This window comes from Phalacrocorax aristotelis, chromosome 9 (assembly GCF_949628215.1).
Source record: "Phalacrocorax aristotelis chromosome 9, bGulAri2.1, whole genome shotgun sequence".
Classification (NCBI taxonomy): Eukaryota; Metazoa; Chordata; class Aves; order Suliformes; family Phalacrocoracidae; genus Phalacrocorax; species Phalacrocorax aristotelis.
In genome coordinates, this window is record NC_134284.1 from 31,802,734 (window position 1) to 31,824,469 (window position 21,736).

General features: G+C 35.3%; 1 protein-coding gene across 1 annotated transcript in view; it reads left to right on the top strand.

Annotated features, from left to right (window-relative positions):
* Nucleotides 1-21,736, top strand: part of C9H14orf39 (chromosome 9 C14orf39 homolog) — a 30,503-nt gene that overhangs the window by 2,820 nt on the left and 5,947 nt on the right. The window contains exons 3-12 of the mRNA XM_075103085.1: nucleotides 619-745; nucleotides 6,042-6,131; nucleotides 10,626-10,813; nucleotides 11,297-11,339; nucleotides 11,755-11,875; nucleotides 13,088-13,182; nucleotides 17,998-18,137; nucleotides 18,600-18,679; nucleotides 20,733-20,818; nucleotides 20,908-20,972. Coding sequence (XP_074959186.1) covers nucleotides 619-745; nucleotides 6,042-6,131; nucleotides 10,626-10,813; nucleotides 11,297-11,339; nucleotides 11,755-11,875; nucleotides 13,088-13,182; nucleotides 17,998-18,137; nucleotides 18,600-18,679; nucleotides 20,733-20,818; nucleotides 20,908-20,972 — 1,035 coding nt within the window. The remainder of the gene's footprint in view (nucleotides 1-618; nucleotides 746-6,041; nucleotides 6,132-10,625; nucleotides 10,814-11,296; nucleotides 11,340-11,754; nucleotides 11,876-13,087; nucleotides 13,183-17,997; nucleotides 18,138-18,599; nucleotides 18,680-20,732; nucleotides 20,819-20,907; nucleotides 20,973-21,736) is intronic.

A 21,736-nucleotide genomic window follows, 5' to 3' on the forward strand; every position in this document is an offset into this window, starting at 1 on the left:
ATTTCTCTGTTTCCATTTCTAGTAATAATTTGCTTGTATGCTGTTAGTGATGTTTTTATTTCTCCCTTCTTGTAGTCAGCTTTCCCATTCAAAACATTTGTGTTTCTGGACCTCTGTAAAAGAAAACAAATGTTTGGAAGAGACCTTTTATCTCAAGCAACTTTTGTGCTCCAGTCAGGCTCCCCAGCTGCAAGCATTACCAAGGGCAATGTGGCTTACACTGGTTTCCCTGTATACTACTTCTAGTGTCTGCAGATGCTGTGGACTGCAAAAAAAAGAGAGGGTCAGCTCTGACTCTTGAGAGTTGTTTGATTTCGACCACTAATAGTAACTGCAGTTTTATATAGACTGGGATGCACAACCAGCGCAAATCATTTTTTTCTTCCAAAGTCAGCCTCAAATATTAGATGATAATTAAGGTACTCGCCACACCACTGAAACTCCCTAAGTTTTTGACTCACTTTGTTCTTGCTTTGCTTAATTGCAGGCTGTCCACTCATCTAGCACTTTCCAAGTATTTTGGAAGAAATTTTTAATAATTCTGAATGTAGAGTTTTTATGTCATGGGTATGTTGAAAATGCATATGCTTACTTTTTTAATTTTATTTTTTATTTCAGTATATACTGCAAAAATCACAGAAAAAAAGAATGAAATCGCTAGGTTGCAGGAAAACATAAATAACAGCAACGATGCAATTGCTGATTTGTGCAAGCAAAATGAGAGTAGTAAGGAGAGCTGTAATGCGTAAGTATAATATAGCCTGAACTTTGAGTTATGGATGGCATTAAGAATGTCAGTGCAGAAGTAGTGTAAAAAAATGTATGGGTGTGTTCAGGCAGGAATACACACATTAAAGAAAACCTTGGTTCTCTCCTTTATTTTTTAAGCTGCAAATTGTCAGGTACAAAAATTGCAGTATTATCTGTCTCTTGAAAAAGTAAATTATTAAAAAACAGACTTAAGTTTGTTTTAGTTTTTTATTAGAATCAACAGTTTTCAGAGTTCACAGGTACTGTCTTTGCAGCATGCTAAAGTATTCAAGTAGTAACATAAACAAGTATGTTCAAGTAAATATAATTTTTCTATACTTGGACGCATCTGAGTTCTGTCAAATTTGAACATTATTAAGAACAATGTTCAAAAAAGTTTTTTTTTAAACTAAAAAATATAATAACTATCAGTGACAATAGGGCTCTATAAGGATGTTCTTTGTTTAATTCTGAATTGAGCTTCCTGAAATTGAAGCATTTTTCTATTCTTTGTTCACAACATGTTTCACATTACTTTTTTTTTACTGCAGACTGCAGAATCGTTCTTCGAGGCACACTGTTTTGATAAATGCAATGGGCAGCAGTTCAGTTTTCTTCATAGAATTTTTTAAATCAGATTATTAGTGCAAGTTTTAAATGCAGATCACTTTTGAGTCTTAGTAATTCAAAGTTTCTCAAGCAAGAATTTGGCTACAAGGAGTTTTTTCTTACTGACATGGAATGTCTGATTTTAAAAAATTACAATCTCAGGTGTCTGCAAGAGTAGCTCAAAAAGCAAATCTGTTCTTGACAATACAGAAATTTTGGTGCGGATGATATAAACCTGTCTCTTCATTGCAGTGTTCATCTCTCCACAATCTGACTAGTTCCTTGGCAGTTGAAGTGATGATTTGTTAGCAAATTTATCCGTTTTGTTTTCTTGCTATTCTGTAGCTAAAGATAAGTACTTGGATAAAAATGTCCATACCTATATTTTAAACTATTTTTAGGATGTGGATGGAGAATGTGGGTGTTTCTAAGAGTAAAAAGTGAAGTAAAGATAGCATCAGGGTTCTTTCTAGGTTTATTTTGAGCTACCTGAAAACAGAAGGAGGAATGAAATCATTAGTGAATGAAGTGGGTATAGTGGCTAGCTGTTGGAATCTATTGCCATACCATACTGATCTGTAGCTTTATCATAAAAAGAGTTGGAAAAGATTTGACTTTGACAAGAAAATTCCAATTTTCCTTTACATGAAATCCTTGCCTCCAATGCAGTATAAAATAAACACTTTTGTTTCTGAAACCATTCACACTACTTCCTTAGATATCTTTTAAAGTTGCAAATCTGTTTGCAAATCACAAACTGTTAAGTGATGCAAATAAAGAAATAAAAAATTAGGGGTAGAACTAAGAGTCTGATCTAAATTTTAATCATTGAATTCAATGGGTTTTGGCTCAGGTCCGACAAAGAATAATTAATGGCATTAGTGTAAAGAGACTGAAAATGAGAAGTGACTCATTACTGAATACATGTATTCATAGAAGGACAATGCTTGCAGAAGAGTAGAGACTTTGTGTCTTAAATTATTGAAAATATCATTTAACGACATACTGAAAACTGTGATAAACAAGCCCTAGCTATAAGATCAGATAATTAGAGCACTTATGTAGTAAAATAATCTTAAACTAGTTCTAAAATTTATTCTAGTTTATACCCCATATATACTGGACATGGATCTAATGTTGATTTTGTAAATTCAAATACTGTTTTGGAGTCACAGTCACCTCCATAGCTGACTAGTTGCTCAACAGAGGTCTCAAAGAAACAACTTTTTGTCTGGATTACTAGACATCTTAAGTATATTGAAGCATGTTTGAAGAATTTGAACAAAATAAGGGCTTCATATATTCAACAAGTCTGCAGAAAATATGATAGATGAGACAGGTTTATTGGGTTACTTCTGTGTTTTCTAAAGAAATCCATGTTGGTCTATATAATAAAAACTGAAGGCACAAAATGACCAAAATGAAATACATATTTTTAGATGAGTGATGACATTTTTCTAATATTTAGTTTCTTGAATGATTCGAACTAGAAGTGTTGGTCCCAAAACAATAAGTGGTGAAGTACTGCTGATGGAACCTATTCCAATTTTATTTTTTTTCTTCTATTTTTGAAATTTGGGTTTAAGGACAGGGAGATTTCATGGAAATAAAAAAAAAAGCCAGATGAACTCAGAATGTTGCTAATTTGGAAAATAAATTGTTGTCTTTTCCCACTAGCTAAACTACAGGATAGTTTTATTGCTTTCTGATTCGTACCCTAGCTGATGAAAGGAAGGACAAATAAATGTGATAGCTGCCAAGAACCTCTGTGAAACAGTGATACATTTCGCAAACTAGTAGATGAGCGGCTTGAATCCTGTATACCTTGTTATGTTCACCAAACAGTGTTGTTCTCTGTGTTTTTCCCATGTCCACAGGATAGATGTGAACACAAAATGTAAGGCACAACATGGTTGTACTTTGATTAATAAAAGCTCTATGAGTTTTTAATTGCTTGGGGTTTTTTTTCCTCCAGTGAAAGGCATGGAGTTTTCTGAGTAGATCACAGTACTTCTGTGTCAGTACATTTTTATTTAAGTACTGTTGGTTTCTACTTTTTAAAACATCTGATCCTTTAAAAATTCAGCTTTCTGCTGAATTTGCAGTAGATATGGTGAGGTAGCATTTTGTAATTGTATTTTCGATCACAAGTGGTGTCAAACAGTTTGTGCCACTAGTGCTAAATTTCCTGAATGGATGCTGCAATTTCTCATTCAGCTTTTTTGTTGACAAACTTTACTGTCAATACAAATGTTGATTATATGGTGTGTTGTCTCACCACCTGGAGTACATTATTTTTTGTTCAAGGATATTGGACTTCAGCAAATTATTTGTCAGGGGTTCTTCCTTTTTTTTAAATTTCCTTGACAGAGATTGCATTAAGTTAGCTGTTAGTGAAGCCTCAATTTTATTCCACCTTTGGAGCAATTGTCCAATTGCACAACCATGCTTTGTGTGAGTGCATGCAACAAACCCTCTAGTTTTGAACCACAGGGCATACTTACATCCAAGAAATGTTTTTTACTTACTCTACTCATGAATATGCGGTGTAAAGTGAACTGTATGTCCTTAGTTGCTCTCACCTGTCCAGTAAAGAATTGCTTGATTTGTTCAGTTGCAACCTTGTTCTGTATTGCCATTTCTAACCCCCTCCTAGTTGATGTAACTCTCTAAATGTTACTGTATCTTTGCTGTTCCAGATTCACTTGGTCTCTTCAGTCCTTACGATTTTTCCTTCTTCAATTTGTTCAATGTTTAGCTTTGATAGATTTTTTCCTAAAATTGGGTTGTGTTGTACATCTTCTAGGACAGATAGTTCCACTCAGACAAACTTCATTGTAGGTGTTTGTGTTGCCTTAGGGTAGCTTGTATTCTGGACAAAAGCTGAAGTTACAGACCACTTTAAGCCCTGACTAGAGAGAGGGTGTACTAATTTTTTCTGTAGAAGGTTCCCTTGGAGGGAGAATGTGATTTTTCACCAGAAATAGGATCTCTGTCCTATCCTAGCCCAGTCTGACCAGGTGATTTCGGCCATCACCTGAATCTCAGCTCCCAGCATCTCAGAAGTTGCCTGTTAACAACCTGCCATTATGGATATTATTCTCCCTGAATAAGTGGAGTGTTTGTCAGTAGCAGATATACCTATTCAGCTAATTTTTCTGTTCTGTTCTTCCCCTCACAACACTTTGGTATGTGTTAATTCATATTAAGGTATTACTCGCTGTTTGGAGGCTCCGTGCACCAGAGGTTTCTGAATTTGTTTCTCACCATTGCTAACTGAGCAGGATCCTGGCCATTTGTTCAGTTATAGTTTTCTGCAGCAATGCCTTTTCTCATAGCTGCTACCTCAGCTGGGAGGGAGGAGACATCCAGGCCTGGATGGCTCATGGTCCTTACACACCATCTTTTTTCAGGCAGGATGCTTCCTTTTTAAAGACCCGTTATATGCCTCACCTAAAGATCACATCTGAATTTCACTTGAATCAGAAAGTTTATCTGCCTGTTTTTCTAGAGTACCCACACCCAAGGAAGAGGCATCTCTAATACCTGGATGTTGAAAAAGTACTATGAGTTTACTAGTCATAAGTCCTTCATGTATTCCCTGAAGTTGCAGTGCTTTCAGTACCATCTACAGCATCCTGCTGTAAGAAAATCACTTTGGTGGGCTGCATCATAGCTCTTACACTATAGGAGGCTCTTGAAATGAGAAGAACAAAAAATGGATTAATTGTGTTTCAGGGCTGTAGGGGAGCTACTTGAGAGGAGATCCAGGCTAAGCACTATGGAATGTGCACCCATGGGTTTGCTCTAGCGGAATCTAGTTATGAGCTGGGTACGAGCCACTCAGCACCTCTTGTCTGGAGACAGGTTTCTGCAATGGGTGCATTTAACAGTGTACACATACTATATAGCCAGGTGCCAACTGCGTGAAATATGAAAATACGTGTGAGTGATGACTTAGAGGTGAAAAAGAATGTTACTTAGCAGCAACTGAAGTTCAGGCCTAGTCTGCCATTAATTTATTATTGGCTATTAGCTGGCGTGTTTTTCTTTAGGGGCAGAATTTGAGTTCAGATCTAGTCATCAAGAGGTGGTATGTGGACCTGTGACTCCAAACTGCCAGGTCGGTTCTCCCAGTGTCTGGGCTATAGTACTGAAAGACAGCATCTCCTTCTGGCTGTTTTCTGAGCAGGACTTGCTTAGCAAATGGAGGAAATTCTGAGTTTGTGATTGCTGCTTGCATTTAGGTATGAGATAGGTGCCGGTGATATTGGTAAGAACAAAGCTGTGTGCATCTCCAACAAGAAGATTGTACCTATCTAAAGGATTTTCTGATGGTGCTGTTCTGAGTACCTCATTTGTGGATTTGGATGCCTAACAGCTTAGCTTTAGGCTCCAAAGTTCTGTGAAGAACACCCTAATTATTCCTTAAAAATGCTTTATAATCTTTTTTAATCCTATATATATATTCTTGAATTTGCAGCTTTAAAATCTTAAGGGAATAATTGTATGCATGTGAACACTTTCTGTACTAAAACCATTTATGTTTGACTTTCAAAACATTCAGTAAATTATTTTTTCTAGTAAGCTACCTAAAGTAACTTGATGTCTTAGTTTCTGAATGCCTTTTTATTAGGAAAGACCACTTATAAGCTTTCTGTTTTTTTTAACTTTCTCCACAGCTGGAAGCCCACCTACGCAATTCTTAGCAAGCATGAAGAATATTTGAAAAATGAACTTGAAGCTTTACAAGAAGCTACAGAAAATGAGAGGTATCTGTGATTGTGAGAGATGAGGTTTCTCGCAGTAGTACTTATTAACCTGTCTAAACTGATCAGCAGAGATAGTGCAGTCTATGTCAAAAATTTGTTATAAACATTTCAGGATAATGTAAGTGACTGAGTAATTAAAAGGATTTTTGGTTTACATTATTATGTCATATGTAATTTTGTAGTTACCAATAGAATAGAATAAAATATGGCTTCTTGAAACTCAATTTCTTCCCAAATGCCTAATAAAATTTTTCAGAACATTGTTTAGTTGCCTACAATTTCAATAAAAGCCCAAGAAATAAAGCAATAAATGTTTCAGCTTTGGCAGAAATATGAAATATCAGAGCATATTTATAAGACCATACATAAGTTCTATCTAGGAATGACTTCTTTTGCCATTATTATAACATGTCTTCATGTATACTGTGATTTCAGTAGTTTCTGATGGGTTGGGAAGACTTTTTTGAAAATACACAGGTTTTATGTCTTTTTCAGAAGCATTATTTAGTATAACCTAAGCCTTTGAATTCATATATGGATTAAGTAAGAAAACAATTGGAAGCATTTAGATAATTTTATGCTTTTCTTTATATGTGAATATGAATTGCATAAGATTATTAGAATCTACAAATCAAATTTTTGTATACTGCTGTATATTCTTCAAAATAACCACAAAGCATTCAAATTCAGTATTAGATCCTGAAAAATAGGGTGAGTGGCTCAGGAAGGCCTGGTCTAAAACCTTTTTGAGACCAATTGTGGGTAAGATTCTAATCAGCATTAACTGTGAATTCGATTCTGTTCAGTAAGTGGCATTTCAGTTGTTTCATCTTCATTTTTAGGTTCTGCATTTTAAAGAAATAATTAGCTGTGCAATGTAGCTGCCTACATTCAGTGGAATAAAGAATAACCCCTGAAGATTTTCACTGAAATGTTCAAAACACGGTGTGCCCAGTTAACCTTCTGAAGTTCTATTTTACACTTGGGTAGAACTGATCTTCATTTTAGAGAGGTTGCTCACCTTTACTGATCTGCGTGTGAAGGGGAAGAGGTTGGTTAGCCCTATGGTGAAAAAATCATGGCTGACCCATCTAAACATCTAAATACCAAGTTAGGTGTATTCAGAGGTGTAACCTCAGCTAATTTAAAATGTTGGCTTTGGTTCTTTTGTAAGTGTTCTTTTTGCCAGTTGTACAAGACAGCAGAAATAGCATGCCTGATAGCCTTTAATTAACTCATTTAGTAGCTTATCTGTCTTCTTCCTGTTCAGAGCTCTATATTTGGTGAAAAATAAGGCTAAATTGGCTTTCTATGAGTATATGATTAAGCCATTTTGGCTTTCACTAATTTGAGCTGACAAGCCAAAGAAGCATTACTTTTAAATTGCTTCTTTAGATAACTAGTTCCAGTTCAAACATGAAAGTGTTTGATCTGTTTTCCTGAGCTTAATTATAAGACATTATGACTATAAATCATAAAATAAATTTAATTCCTGTATTTTAAAAAAAGTGGCTTTCTCAAATATAGTCCCTCTGTACTGTAGCATTTGATGATATATTCAGATCAGCAAGATGTGCATTCAGTGAATTTGAAATATTTAGACAAGGAAGCAAGTAAGTACATTTAGAACTTTATGCACTGAATGTGCTTTTTAGCCTGACATTTGGGGGCACTGAGTACATACTGCTTTAGATGGGAAGACGTTTTAAAAAGATGGGCAGATCAGTTGGCATTTAATTAGGCACTTATTATGGAGTATTTAAAAATGGTCCACATTTTTTCATTTTTATTAGTTTTAAGAACATATAAGAACGCTTATATGAACTGGAAGTTCATCCTGAAAATAAGTGATATGAAGAAGGAAAGAGGAATAAGTAGCTATCCACATAATGTTCTGGGGTTTGGTAGATGCTGTCCTTTTCCCATTGTCATTAGATTAAAACTTTTTCTAATGACTTTAATGTGAACAGTGCTGAATTCTAAATAGCCTATGTTTAACTGCATGAACTGGAGGATGTGAATTACTTATTAAAAGTAGCGACCACTTCTCAAGACTGCTATACTTTATATGGCCATAAATATTGATCTGTGAAAAATATATTTTGGGAAAAGCATATAAAGTTTGAGGATTATTTTCAGAAGCTTGAAATGTACCTGCTACAACAAATTATTTTACTTATTTATATTTCTAAAAATTATTTGTAGTGCATTCTAATTGTATACCAGCTAATTTCTTTGTTGCTCACTTATTGTTTGTAGCATCAATTAACTTAAATAGGACTTAATATTTTCCATCTTTCATACCTGGGAAATTTTGTACACTATACACAAATATCCAGTAAAGCAAGAAACTTAGATTCCTGAGACCACCTGTGTAGAAAAACAGATTAATGTAATTTTTCTACATGAAGTTTGGGAAGTGTCAATTCCTTGGTTTCACAGTGTTGGTCTACAACATCTTTCCCCTGAACAGGTGTTTTGAACTTCAGTCAATTTAACAGGAACTAGTACCTGAAGCGTAGTTTTATTTGAAAATTATGAACTTGCCTTTTTTTCCCCTGTGCCTTTTGTTTCCCATTTGTAAGTGCAGAAGCTTCTACTGTTGACTTTGGACAAAGATTTTTCTCTCTCCTGTTGCCTGGGCTAGGCAGCAGCCAGCCAGGGGTGTCCACCTTTCAGTCATGGTGCATTTAAATGATTAATAGCAGTTTGAGATAAAACATGTTCTTTAAAGAGGAATACTGTATGCTTCACAACCAGTGAAAGCTGTTCCTTAATGTAGGCTTTATTCATGGTGCAGGTAATCAGGTGGGTCTCTGCCTTTAGTTGCTATTATGGGCTGTAATTTGTTTCATAAAGGAATTTCTGGCTAATCTACAGGTGTACTAATAATTTAATATTTTTAAGTTTGCTTCTTTCTCTTGTTCACATAACCTTTTCCTGGAGGATGGCATTTTCTTCACCTTCTGTGATTTCTTATTGACGTATTCTAATATCAAACAACTTTGTATGATATTTCTTTCTCAGTTAAACAACTAGCCTGCGTTAATGGTACATGCCGGATGTCTGTAGCCGTGATATCTCTTTATAAACATGTTCCACCTGCATAAACGGTTACCATCAAACTCTTAATATGTATTTTGCATATGCCTAAATTTATCTTTTTTTCCAGAGTGAGGGGCATAGAATATCAACATTCGAAAAAAATTACGTCTTTTAATTTCATTTTAAGCAGTTATTAAGCTTTTGCTTTCAAATGCAGAAAGAAATATAGTTACTGGGCACTGGTTGTTATTATTCATTATTCACTATTTCAAAAAATATTAATAGTTAACCCTTGTCTTTGTGGGAAATACAGGCTTCCTGCAGGTCTGTACTTAGATTACCTGTGTGTGACACTAAGAACCAGAACCAGTTCCTCGATTGCTTGTTAATTATTCAGCTTTCCCAAAAATACTACTTTGTACTGGAAATCATCTATAAAAAGTTATGCCTAGCAGCATTATTGGTTTCATAAAATACATGAGATGGTTGAATATTTGATCTGCCATTGGCAATCTATCCTGTAAATTCCTTGCCTGAGTAAGAAAACCTGAAAAAAAGTATTTTCCAATGCAGTCACTGTCTTTGATTTAACACAAGAGAGTGGCTGTTCTGTGCAACAGCACTTTTCACTCTCTTCTTCCTAAACAAAATATTGGTCAATTTTCAGCTTTATGTAATGAGTTACATCCCGTTACTTGTTATGGTATTTGTTTGCTTTCATAGTACAATTTTTTCAAAAGCCAATTTAAACTTTTAAAATGTCGTGAATGTTAATTGATGCTACCTATTTTAGTAATGTGTATCTCTACTCACATGAGGTCAGTTAAATTATATTAGTGTGACATTAATTTAGCCGGCAGTCCTACAAGAAGCTGAGCATTCTGGCTCTTTGCCAATTAAACATTCAAGTGTTTGCTTAACCTTAAGCATGAACAGTCCTATTGTTTTAGTGTGAGTAATGTGTGTATTTAAGGCTTCGCTGAGTCAGATACAGATTACTCAGCATCTTCTTGGAGGCAGCTCTTAGTACAGTGATGCATCAGGCTGCTCTAAATATGGAATGCTGGGCCAAATTCTCTTTTACTGTAACTTTGATACAGTTCCACTGGAACCGGTGGAGTTGTGCCAATATACATGAACCAAGAATTTGGCCTGCTGTGAGTTTCATGATAATTGCACAAGGAAAAGACTATTTGTCATCTGCCAGGCTGCCTTTGAATATGTTATGGTCTACATTCCTTTCAGAACAATGAGGTTTGACTGTTTTTTACATCATGAGTGTATTTGTTGTTAGGAAAAAAATAGAGCCAATGGTATATTAAGTATAATCCGACTTTCTTCCAGGACAGTAGCAAATCTAATTGAGCTGATGCCATAAATTAATAGGCTTTTTCCATATAAACAATGGTTTCTTGTGAAAAAAAAAATAAATTGCATGTATTTTTATAGGAAAATGTATCAGGATTACATAACCCAGTATAAAGAGATTCTGAAGCAACACCGTGAGAAATATGCAGAAACTCCTCTTGCACAGGAGTATTACAAAAAAAAGAAAGAGCTTGAAGAAATCCAAAACAGAGTTTTGAAACAGTCTGAAAAATACAGATTGAAAGAAGATGCTTGCTTGGATAATCTGGGTACTACTATTATCAATGCTTTTACAGTAGAGCCTATTGGTAGTGCACTGCACGTGAAAAGTGCTGTGCATAAATCCTCTAATTAATTTTCCACAGTTTCTCTTAAGCTAATAAAAAAGTCTTCTTTTTGGTACACCATTTTTAGGACAAAAATCTGTACCAAACCAAGACTTTGAACAAGAATTGAGAGTATACGTGCTAATATTCATTCCTCCAACCCATGAATGTAATGGGGAGAGATTTGCCATTGGGCTTCTTGGGGTAAAAAAGTCCTAACATTACTTTAGAACTAGCCTCTCAAAATTTTAAATTTATTTTTCATATATTATTAGTGCTGTTTTTAATGGCCTTACTCTCATAGTGCTATTTCTGTTATATATACGAAGCAAAGATAAGTGCTCCCGATCTATTAATTTATCTTATATTTATAAAGAAAATAAGACTTGTGAATTAATGATCTGAAATAAAATTTTATTTCTGCAGAGCTTGTTCCTTTTAAATCCCTGAATGATTGGGCTTTACAGATGTATCCTTGATTTGTAGCGTTTATTCAGTTTACAGGGAAGAAAGTTGATATTTACCTTTCACAACTTTTTATTTAAAAGTATAGTAATTATTTAGATATTTATGTTGAGAGTGGCAGGATTGGCATTTCTCTGTGAGAAAATTGAAGGTCAGATAATACTGTTCAGTTTAAATTTAGGGGAGCATTTTGAGGAAAGAAAATAAAATTTCACTTAATGACATATCTGTCAAAAGGCTTCATTAAGGTGGAGAAGCCTAACTGAAGCAGGATTCGAAGACTTGTTTAGGAAATGTAGATTTGTCAGAGCTTTCTGCACCTCCAGCATTTGCTCTCATGGCATAGAGAGGTCAGGGATCTGATACTATCCCTTACTTGAAAAAAGTAATGTTGAAATCTATATTCCATAACGCGAAAGTGCTTCTTCGAGGCAAAAAACACAGGAAATGTTAAAGCTTGCTGCAGTTGCTAGGCAAGAATCCACTGAACTACAAAAAGAAGCAGAGGAATTAGAAGTGAAAATTAATTATTTAAAAAAGGTAACTATTTTAATTTTATTTTATATAAATACATATTTAGTATGTAGTATTTAGTACATAAATAGTCATATATACCACCATTATATTTTCTGAAGCTTAAAAAAAAGTAGTGTATTTTCAAGCACAGGGACCAACAGGATGATTCCAGTATTAGTAATGATGTTTCTATAGCATCACATATGTTTTCTTAGAGAAGAGGAGTCCATGAATGAAAAGGCTCTTAAAGCTTGCTTTATATTGACCTCAGTTTACAGCATAATTTCTGTCAAGGCATTGTGTCACAATGACTTTCGTGCCAGCTCAAGAGGGCCAGAGAACACCCTTCAAGATATAGCAGGGCCATTCCTACTCAAGCTCCAGGGCTTGAGTAGACAGCCTTCACAGGTCCTACTGTTTTTTAAGGTTATGTTAATATGAATGTGTTTAACTAAATGTGCTTTACAATAAGAATCATGTAAATTTCTTTTTTATTTTTCCCAAATAAATGTGTGGGTAAATAATACTGAGAGATAAAGCTGGCTGATTTTAGTCAGGAGATGAGTAGAGTTCCACTGACTAGAAGACGCACGGATTTCAAGGGGTGGTCCTCCAAATAAAGGACTTTGTCAGGACAGCACTTTGACCCACTCCTCTCTGCTAGGAGGTAAAAGATCTCTCCTAAGCCTGAATAGCCCAGTAGGCCAGTCTGGGAAAGAGTTTGGCGAGTTCTTATAGTACTGCATCTGGACACTCTCTGGCCCAGATGATCAAGGGCTCCATTTATTGCTGTGTCACCCATGTCCACTTCAGCCAGCCTTACACTGATAGAAGCATATTGTGCACAGGTGGTGTTTTCTATTTATATTTTGTGATACTGTTTGACACTCGTAGTTATAGACTAAAGTTCCTAATGTGGTATGTGCTGTATAAACGTATAGTAAGAAGGGATGTGGTGAGTTTATTTATAACTGTGAAGGAGACCATGTAAGGAGCTGCTTGTTCTGAACAGATGTGTAGAGTCTGTGCTCAAAAACTTCTGTGTTTATTCCAGTTGTTACAGTTGGTCCAACAAAAAACTATTGCCTCTCTCTAACCCTGTTCCTTCAGACTGTCTTGGCTACAAAGACTGCTACTGTGCACTGATTCATCAGTTTTAGAAAACATTTGCAGCACATAGCTATAATTTTTCAAGTTTTTTCCGATTTTTATGCTATTTGTTCTTTATCTTTTAAGACATTTGAAGAGACTACAGAAGATCAAAATAATTCTGAAATGATTGAAGGAAAAAATCATAAAAGTCTAGAGAAGCCAAAGGAGTTTAAAGAAAGGTACACTTAAAAATAATTTCTTTCCCTGCTTTCATCCAGAGTACTATCTCAGCATTTACACAAAGACTGCCACAAACCACAGATTGTTGCTGAATAGTGACTGGCAAGCTTCTGTAACCCTGGTCATGTGATTTAATTATGTAATTTTAAAAGTTTTGTATTTCTTGGGGTTACGATAGTGGCAAATTTTGATTCTTGGAAGCTAAATGTATCTGGAAACATACTATTAAAAAGTATTTTGTAGAAACCTTTGCTCCTCACAGCTACTGCTGATAGATCTATGCAAAGTTTTATGAGTTCTGAATACAGCTACAGTGACTGTACAGTGAGAGATAAAATACATTAACTCTACCAAACACAGAGTTGGGGAAAAAGAGTCAAGGTTCCACAGGTCATTTGTTTTCAGCTCTGAACTACTAAAGAAATTTAACTCTTATTTTAGTTCTTAAAAACAAACATGACTGAAAGTTTCATAGACAGGATTAATGGCTTAGTAAATTAGTCAGTGGACATTTACAACTGGGACTCACTTTAATTAGAGCTCAGTTACAATGACTGAAAATCAACATCAGGACTATCTTGAATGTTGAAAAATCACCTTTACAGATGATGTTTTTAGACCAAAATCCATTTTAAACTGAAAATATGTCCAAAAGACATTGTCCAAGTGATTTTACATTATGGTGTGACTGAAGAAGAAGCTTTTTAGGGCTTTAAATAGGGATTTAGAGGACTATATCTATAGAAATGTGTAATTTTAATCATCCCTAAGACCCTTTCCATGGGGATATCTTAGGTTTTTAATGTCTTCTTACAGACCTATGAATTATTCAGATGATTATCTTTTGTGGTTTAAGCCCTTACACCCATTCTACGTTCTTACAGAAGCTTTTTGTAATTGGCAAGACCTCAGAAACATAGGGAAGCAAGAAATCAACTTAGTTTTAAGGTAAAGAAAATATGGGAGGCATTGCCTTTGAATTTTCAAAGAACGCCATATATGTTCAGTCTGCAGAAAGCAAAATGCCAATTAAAGCCCTATTATAAAAGGCAGAGATCTATGCTCTGCGCATGGAGGCGTAACAAGCACTCAGCCAGGCTCCTTGAGGAAAGGAATTCGTAGGGTACGTTGCCAGGCTTGCCAGCTGTATGTTTACCACTGTGTCATGGAGTCTTCAGGTGCTTGAACCTTCATGTGAAGCTGTGTCTCGATTGTATACAAGTAGATCTTCTTGGTGCTCTTACTGAAGCAATAATTCCATGGCTTGCATCATGGCTATAAGATGTTGTAAACATTTTACATTATCCTAACTCCCATTGCCTTTTAACCTCAGTGTATGCATTTATGTGATATAGTATATGGTATCAGACCGTAACCTGATTATTTATTAATATGTTTTTCCTAGAGTAAATTTTAAAGCTTAGTTATGTCAAAGATATCCATAACATAAAGGCTTGTAGAAAATGGCATAAAAATTGTTTTTAAAAATCCCTATTTGCCATTAGTGTATTAAAAAAAAAAGTCTTCACTAGAAAGCTTAGCAGCATCCGATTAAGTAACTAGTGATGTTAAAAACAGGTGTATTATGAATCTGTGATTACAATCACCATGAAAAAACCACAAACAGAAAATGTGCTAAGATAATGAGTCGTGTGAATTAAAACCTCTGCAGACTCAAGGCAATGTACAAAACTATAACAGCAGAATATGGGTACCAAAGGCAGTGGTCTCTTGTGAGCTGTTCTGCAGTCACTACAAAGTTCCTACTGAGCAAAGAAAGCTTTGTGAAATAAAAAGGGGATATCTTCATCTTCTGCCCCAAAAGAAGAAGAAGGGAAAAAAAGAGTCGTACTATGAATCTCCATGAATTGATGCAGACCTGCGTGAAGAGAAACCAGCAGCATCAAGGGAAAGAGCTGAGCAGGGCAATGAAAGCACTGAGCAGAACAATGTACAAGTTAATACCCATGAAATGCTTTAGAGGGCTACAAGACAAGAAACCAGCCTGCAGGTTAATGAATGGGTGCTGGTACGTTCTCCTCTGGGCAGGAGGATGGCAGTAGTAACTGTTGTTTTAAAAGGCTTGGAACATTTTAGTTTGAATCACTTATTGCTGGCCAGCCAGTCATTGATTAGGCTGACTGCAAAACACAGATTCCTCTTCTCATACCAGCTGTTTTCTCTGATTAGTGGGCTTTCATAGTTCACCAGTTACACAGACAAGTATCATAGTTAAAATTTCCAAATCAAGACTTTTCATTAGTCACCAAATAGGACTCAACTCTCTTGAAGTACTGGTCTTGATTTCTCAATTAGAGATTATATGTATTATATAGAAAGGCTGACCCTTGAACTGTGCTTTGGCACATAGCATGTTCAGTCTCTTTGGTTTTGTAAAATGTTTGGGAAAGCTTTAATGACATTATTATATAATTCTGTTTAAATTTTTTTTTCCCAATTTGATTACATATTAATTCCACCTCTGAATACCTAAAATATCTTAAGTTCCAAGAGAGGGACTTTTGCTGAAACTTATTGTAAAGGATATTCCTTGGTGGATTGTTGCAGCTCTTCCAGTATCTTTGCATTACAAGTGATTAGCTTTTACTGACCAAAGAAAAACCTTTGTAATGTAATTCTTTGAAAAATACTTATCAAGCTGTTTCTTGACTTCTAAATGTAAACATATATGAAGAGTCAACCCTGTGCTGACCACAACCTCATGTGCCATTATTAGTTACTAGTTCTTATGGCAGCTAGTTATTACAAGTCCTGCTTCCAAAAGGACTTGCTGGTATGTGCCTGATTAGAATACTGAACATGGCTTCAGTAGAGAGTCCTGGTAAACAGCACAGTAGCAACTGTGATTCTTCATATGTATAATCAAATACACTTGATTCCTATAGTAAAGATAAAGTCATATTCATCTCTGGGCTTCGTTAGACTACAGAGAAGAAGCACCTGCTAAAGAAATGGGATTTTATTTTGACTAAGAATATCTATTTTCTTCTTTGTACTTTAGTAAAAAAAAAAGATCTATTTTGCAGTATGGATCAAGATAAAGATTTTTTAGCTACTCAGATGTCTACTAACAATGAAGTAGAGAAAGAAGACAAATGATGTTTCTTGTTCATACCACAATTTGGACTTTTTTGAGCTTCAGTATGCAGTTTGATTTTTCTTTCAATGGTTATTAATTATCTCAGAAGATGCGTGTGTTTTTTCTTCAGTAGTGTTTTTGGGGAGGGAAGGGAGCAGGTATATTGCATATGCATAAAGTTTAATTGCAGGCTCTTTTGGAAGTTTTTTTTTTTTACTTAAAAATACATATTTTAAGAACTTCTGGTCCTGTTTATAACTCCGCCATCGATACGTTCTTCCGAATAGATATGCATTGTAAAAGAATACTGTATTTTGTGAGGAGTGAATTTTTAGAAATATAGAGTTGTCTGCTAGGCTCTACAGAGCACATAGAAACTGACTCCGAGAACTTTTAAAAACACAATTTGACATCTTAAGTTCTGTAAAAGAATGGTTTATGGCAATCTATCTCATGACCTCAGCAGCAGCAACCTTGTTCAATTCATTTTTGAATGATATTTGTGGTAAAGGGGCCAAATAAGCCATGTTGTGCAAAGGGAAGCAATTTTAACCAGGGTTACGTGCTCAGCTCTGTTTTTTTCTCCTTGGTTTTGCGTCGTCTGCGTCTGAATGTAAAGATGCACCAGCCACATACACATCTTAATTCCTGCAGTACTCATTCTTGACACAGGTAATATCTATAATTACTGTAACTGGAAGAAATACAGATTTTTTAAAAAAATCTTTTATTATTTTTTGATTGATGTATTAGGTGATATATGGTTTATATAGTTAGTTAGGTTTCAGTCTGGGACAGCACTAGGTGTATATGAAACTTTACAGGTGACGATAGTCCTTTTTGTCGGAGTTATCTGACTGAGGTGCATTCATGGTTTTATGTGATCACAGTTGTGCATGTATATTAATTTAATATGGTGTTAGGTCCATATATCTTAACCAGTGCTTCTAGTTTGGTATTTTTTTTAGTAGTGTTGCTAATTTTACTCCACACTATCTTATAAAGTGCACCCTACATTTTATCTTATTTTTATTCATGGAAAATTCTTTATTTGTTCTGAATAGTGTTGTTTCATCAGCTATAAACCAGATGTTGTAGCTGGAAGCACAGAGGCACTAAGCAGGAGTGCTAAAGAGAAAATAAAATAGAACTCATTATTTTAAAAAATGGTAAATGTTCCTGTGCCAAATGGCCACTTTACCCTGCATTGTTCTGCTAACCTTTGTCTTTCTACACTGTAGAAGGCTATTTGCCCTACACAGATAATTACCCCACAAGTGAAAACCTTGCTGCAGTTTTCTCTTTTATGTGTGTTGTGTGAGTATTCCAGACAATCTCAGAGAGAGAAAAAGTGGGTTTTAAATGTGAAAATGTGATTTCAGAACTACAATAATGAAGTAATTTGATAAAAGTGTAAAACCCCAAACTGCTAATACTTTTCTTTGATACTGACAAAATTTAAGTCAGCAATGTTCTTATGATTGGCTTATTACTACTTTATGCCTTGTGATTTCAGCAAGATTCTCTGTCTGATATTATTTAAAGAAAAATTCAGTTTTTATCAACTGCTGGAGCTGAAAGAGGTTGAACCTCCCTGGCAGCATGCATCTCCCTTGGCAGCATTCATCTCCACTTATTTGAAGCAGTTGTATTTCATTATTTCCTTTCTTTTCCAATTGTTAACTTAATTTTTTTTTAACTTAATTTTTTTCAGGATATTTGAAGAGAGAGAACAGCCGTCTTTGCTAAATGAGAAACATCAACTGTATAAACCATTACACGTCCCATGCATTCCTCGGAAATTAGTCCAGTCTGTACAGAGTATTAGATTCTCAATGCAACGAACAGAAACAGGTGCAGTGTGTTTAATGATCTTTCTGTGAGGATTTTGGGTTATTTTTGTGTAAATTAATGGAAACCCTGATAACAAATGTAGTGAACTGCTCCTACTGTGATAGTGGAAGCCAGGCTTTCAATAGAAGTTGGGTACTTACTTGTCTTTGTGTTCTGAAAATCCTCTATGTCTGATTCCTCTCTTATCTGGGCAATGAGTTAAGTAACATGACAGGTATACCTGATACATGGTGTCAGAAAAATCTGAAACATACGTTTAGCACTGTTTGCATAAGTACAATAAATATTAATGGAGTATTATTTGCAGTAAAATAATTGATAACTTCATATTTTGTGATAATTTTCATTTAGCTCTCTATTCACAGGAAAATTTATAATCTGTATTCTAAAGTTCAGTTTAACAATGCCATGCTTTGGATACTTAATTCTATTGACAATATTAAGTAATACTTGTTAATTTAGGGGGAGAAGAAAAAGAAAAACCTATGGAACTTTCAGTGGCCACTAGCAATTCCTCCAGCCTTACAGAAAATTCATCACAGGTATGCATTTCTCCCGCTGGTAAGAAAATCATATGATTTGTTTTATGTTTAAATTTAAAACAAATATACCTAGTGCTATTATATCTTACATAAGCCTTGTTATCACTGGAACCAGGATGCTAATCTTGGTAATCTGCTATTACTTGATAATTGGAATAAAAATCTTTCTTTGGTTCCACTTCTAATTCAACTGAAAATATGTACGTTCTTACAAAGTCCAGCTGGTAGTCATAGTAAACATTCTAATGCCAGACCTGAGGTAGACCATCTATCCAATTTTATGTAATAGTTTTTAATATTTAGAATAACCTTTGTAGATTCACTTGGTTGTATGTAGAAAATTTTTTGAATTCTAAAGGGGGAACATAATCTTTTATTACTGATTAATCATCAGTCGTCTACTCCATAATGAAGGATTTCATAAACGACTAAATGTGCAAGATGACGTACAGGACTGCCTACAGTTAACAGCTCAGTTCTGAAGTTTAACTAGAAACAAAAATCTGGGCTGAGAGAAATAAAACCATGAGCACCATTGCTTTATACACTTGAGGAGTTCACAACTACATTTTCCATCTCTCACCCCACAAACAAATAGTTCCTACGGCACTTTTTTTGAAAAGGTGAAGTGTATTGCAGCTTAATATCTGAAATATGCAAACACAATAAACAATCCAGAAACAAATTGGAGGAACAACTTGCACAGTCATGAAAACCACTAATAAAATCTCATTAAGTGCAAGAACATTCATAGGAGTGACAGATTGTTAAATTATAAAAGGAGTACTCAGATAAGGTAAGGCAGTAGGAGGTAAAATAAATAGTATGCAACTATGTTTGCTGTGCAGAAGCCTGGGGAAGTTTCTATACCAAACCCTTCCTTTATAAAGGCCATCTCACTTGAACTATTTAAAACCATATTTTAATGAACAATAAAAATTGTCAAGTAAAAAATTAACAGAACCGGTTGTGATTTTCTTAAGAATTTCAAGGGAACTGAAGGATGAAGTGAGTGAATGGTTTAGGATGAAGCCCTCATAAGATAAGGCAATGTGAAGGGCAATGACTGAGTGGAACAAGACCGGAAGAAATTTCAAGCAGTTTTGATTTGTGATGGGCTGAGGGAGTTGAACATGATGAGGATGGTGGAAGGGCTGTTGCCAGGGTAATCCAGAGATGAGGATGGGAATCTGGGACCAAGAACTGCACTTAGAGAATAGTGGGAAGCAGTAAGTCAAGGTTAAGGGAACTTTAAGAAAGGGTGATGACAACAAGGAAAAGAATATGGAGTCTGAGGAAAATAAAAAAGATTGGAAGAAAGGAGGTTGCTATGATTCAGAAAAGGAGTGCTGTAAACTGCAGGAGTTGAGTGACAGACAGATTCTGCATAACCAGCCCTTTTTCCCCCCACCCTGCATTGAATTCAGTTTGATACATTTTGCAAATTAAAAACAAACCAGAACCAGCAGCTCCCTGTGAAATAATGTGTTATCTGATGCTGAGACATAGATTCCTAGTGTTACTCTGCCCGTAAGGCACAAATACATGCTACGTACGTATAAGAGTCAGGGCTTCTGATCTGATGAAAATCTGTGAGGCAGGAGTATTCCCATGTTTTCTGCAGTTTTTCAGTCTACACAGGAGATATGTTCACTGATGACATATTGACTCACTTTGGCCTTTGGAAATGGAGGCATGCCTGGCTCCAGCCCTTTCTGTGCTGTCAAGCAGGAGCAACATGGCTGCAGCAGTAGAAAACCTGGGTAAAGTTTGTAAATTATGTAATGTGATTTGTATGACAGGAAAGTTAATCATTCACCTGTAGTCATCAATGCTGTGAATGAGACTTTATCAAATATTGTCGAAGTTGTTTTGGGTATCATGCTGTTAAAATGTAGGTAAAGGAAAGGTAGGCAAAAAAGTTCTTTATGTTGCCTGGTACCTAAAGAGAGGTTAAAAGAAGGGATTTCCTTAGTGTAAGGAGAAATCAGAGTGATATTGTTGAAGTGACAATTTATTTGCTGTCTATTTTGAATTTTTTGCTATGTTTCAGATGGTTATTGACGCTGCAGGGACAAATAACCCACAAATTGCCCAAGTTCCATCAATACCAAGCTTACAAAACCAAACACAATTCAGGTAACTTTTCTTTAATAAAGTAGTTTTCATTCTTGAGGTTAAGGTTTATGAAAATAATCCATATTCAAACAGTAATTTTTGTTTTTTAGACTGGTAATTGCTCCAAAGCAGACAACTTCTAATCAACAGTTTGAGAGTGAAAATGCAGTAATAGGTAAAGTACCACTGTCACTTTTTTGACGGGATGTGCGGTTACTGTATGCTGGATCACATAATTATAAAAGAGAAAATTCTAGAGGCCAGAATTTCATTCTGGTATTAAGTGGTCCACCATTTGTATTCCTTTTCCACCTTGATTCTTTAGTTGAAACTTTGGGTATAGCAGACAGGCAGAGTCCTAATTTAAAGAGAGACCAAACTGCTTAGTAATGTGGGATTCAGTCTGCATTGACCATTGCTAACGAAAGGACCCTACCAACATCTCTCTTAAATCCATGCTCTAGTCTCAAATTACTTGGGTAAAATGCAATCCAGTCTGAAAATCTGCCCAGAAGCATGAGAAAATGCGAAGAAAAGGAATATAATAAACTCAGTAATTTAGGAATCTTGAAATATCAGATTAAGATTATTAAAAATTACAATTAACCTGAGAAATGCTTACAGAATGCTTACAGAAAAAAACCCCAGGTTAGTTACAAATACACCTATAGTTTTTGAAATCAGAAGGCACTGAGCTTCAGTTTAAATACATTTTTTCTAATGATACTGCCAGTTTAGATGCATGTCAAAAATTATAGTCTTTTTTTAATATAAATAAGATCCTAATTCTGCACCCTGAAACACAGGCTCTTAACCTGCAGTGCCTGAAACGTTGCATGGTCTGAAGCTTAGAGCAGGAATTTTGATAACATTCTACTCATTTCTCATCCTGGCTTTTGCTCAGTTCTTTAAGATACATGTCAGCAGTGTCGTTTGGAT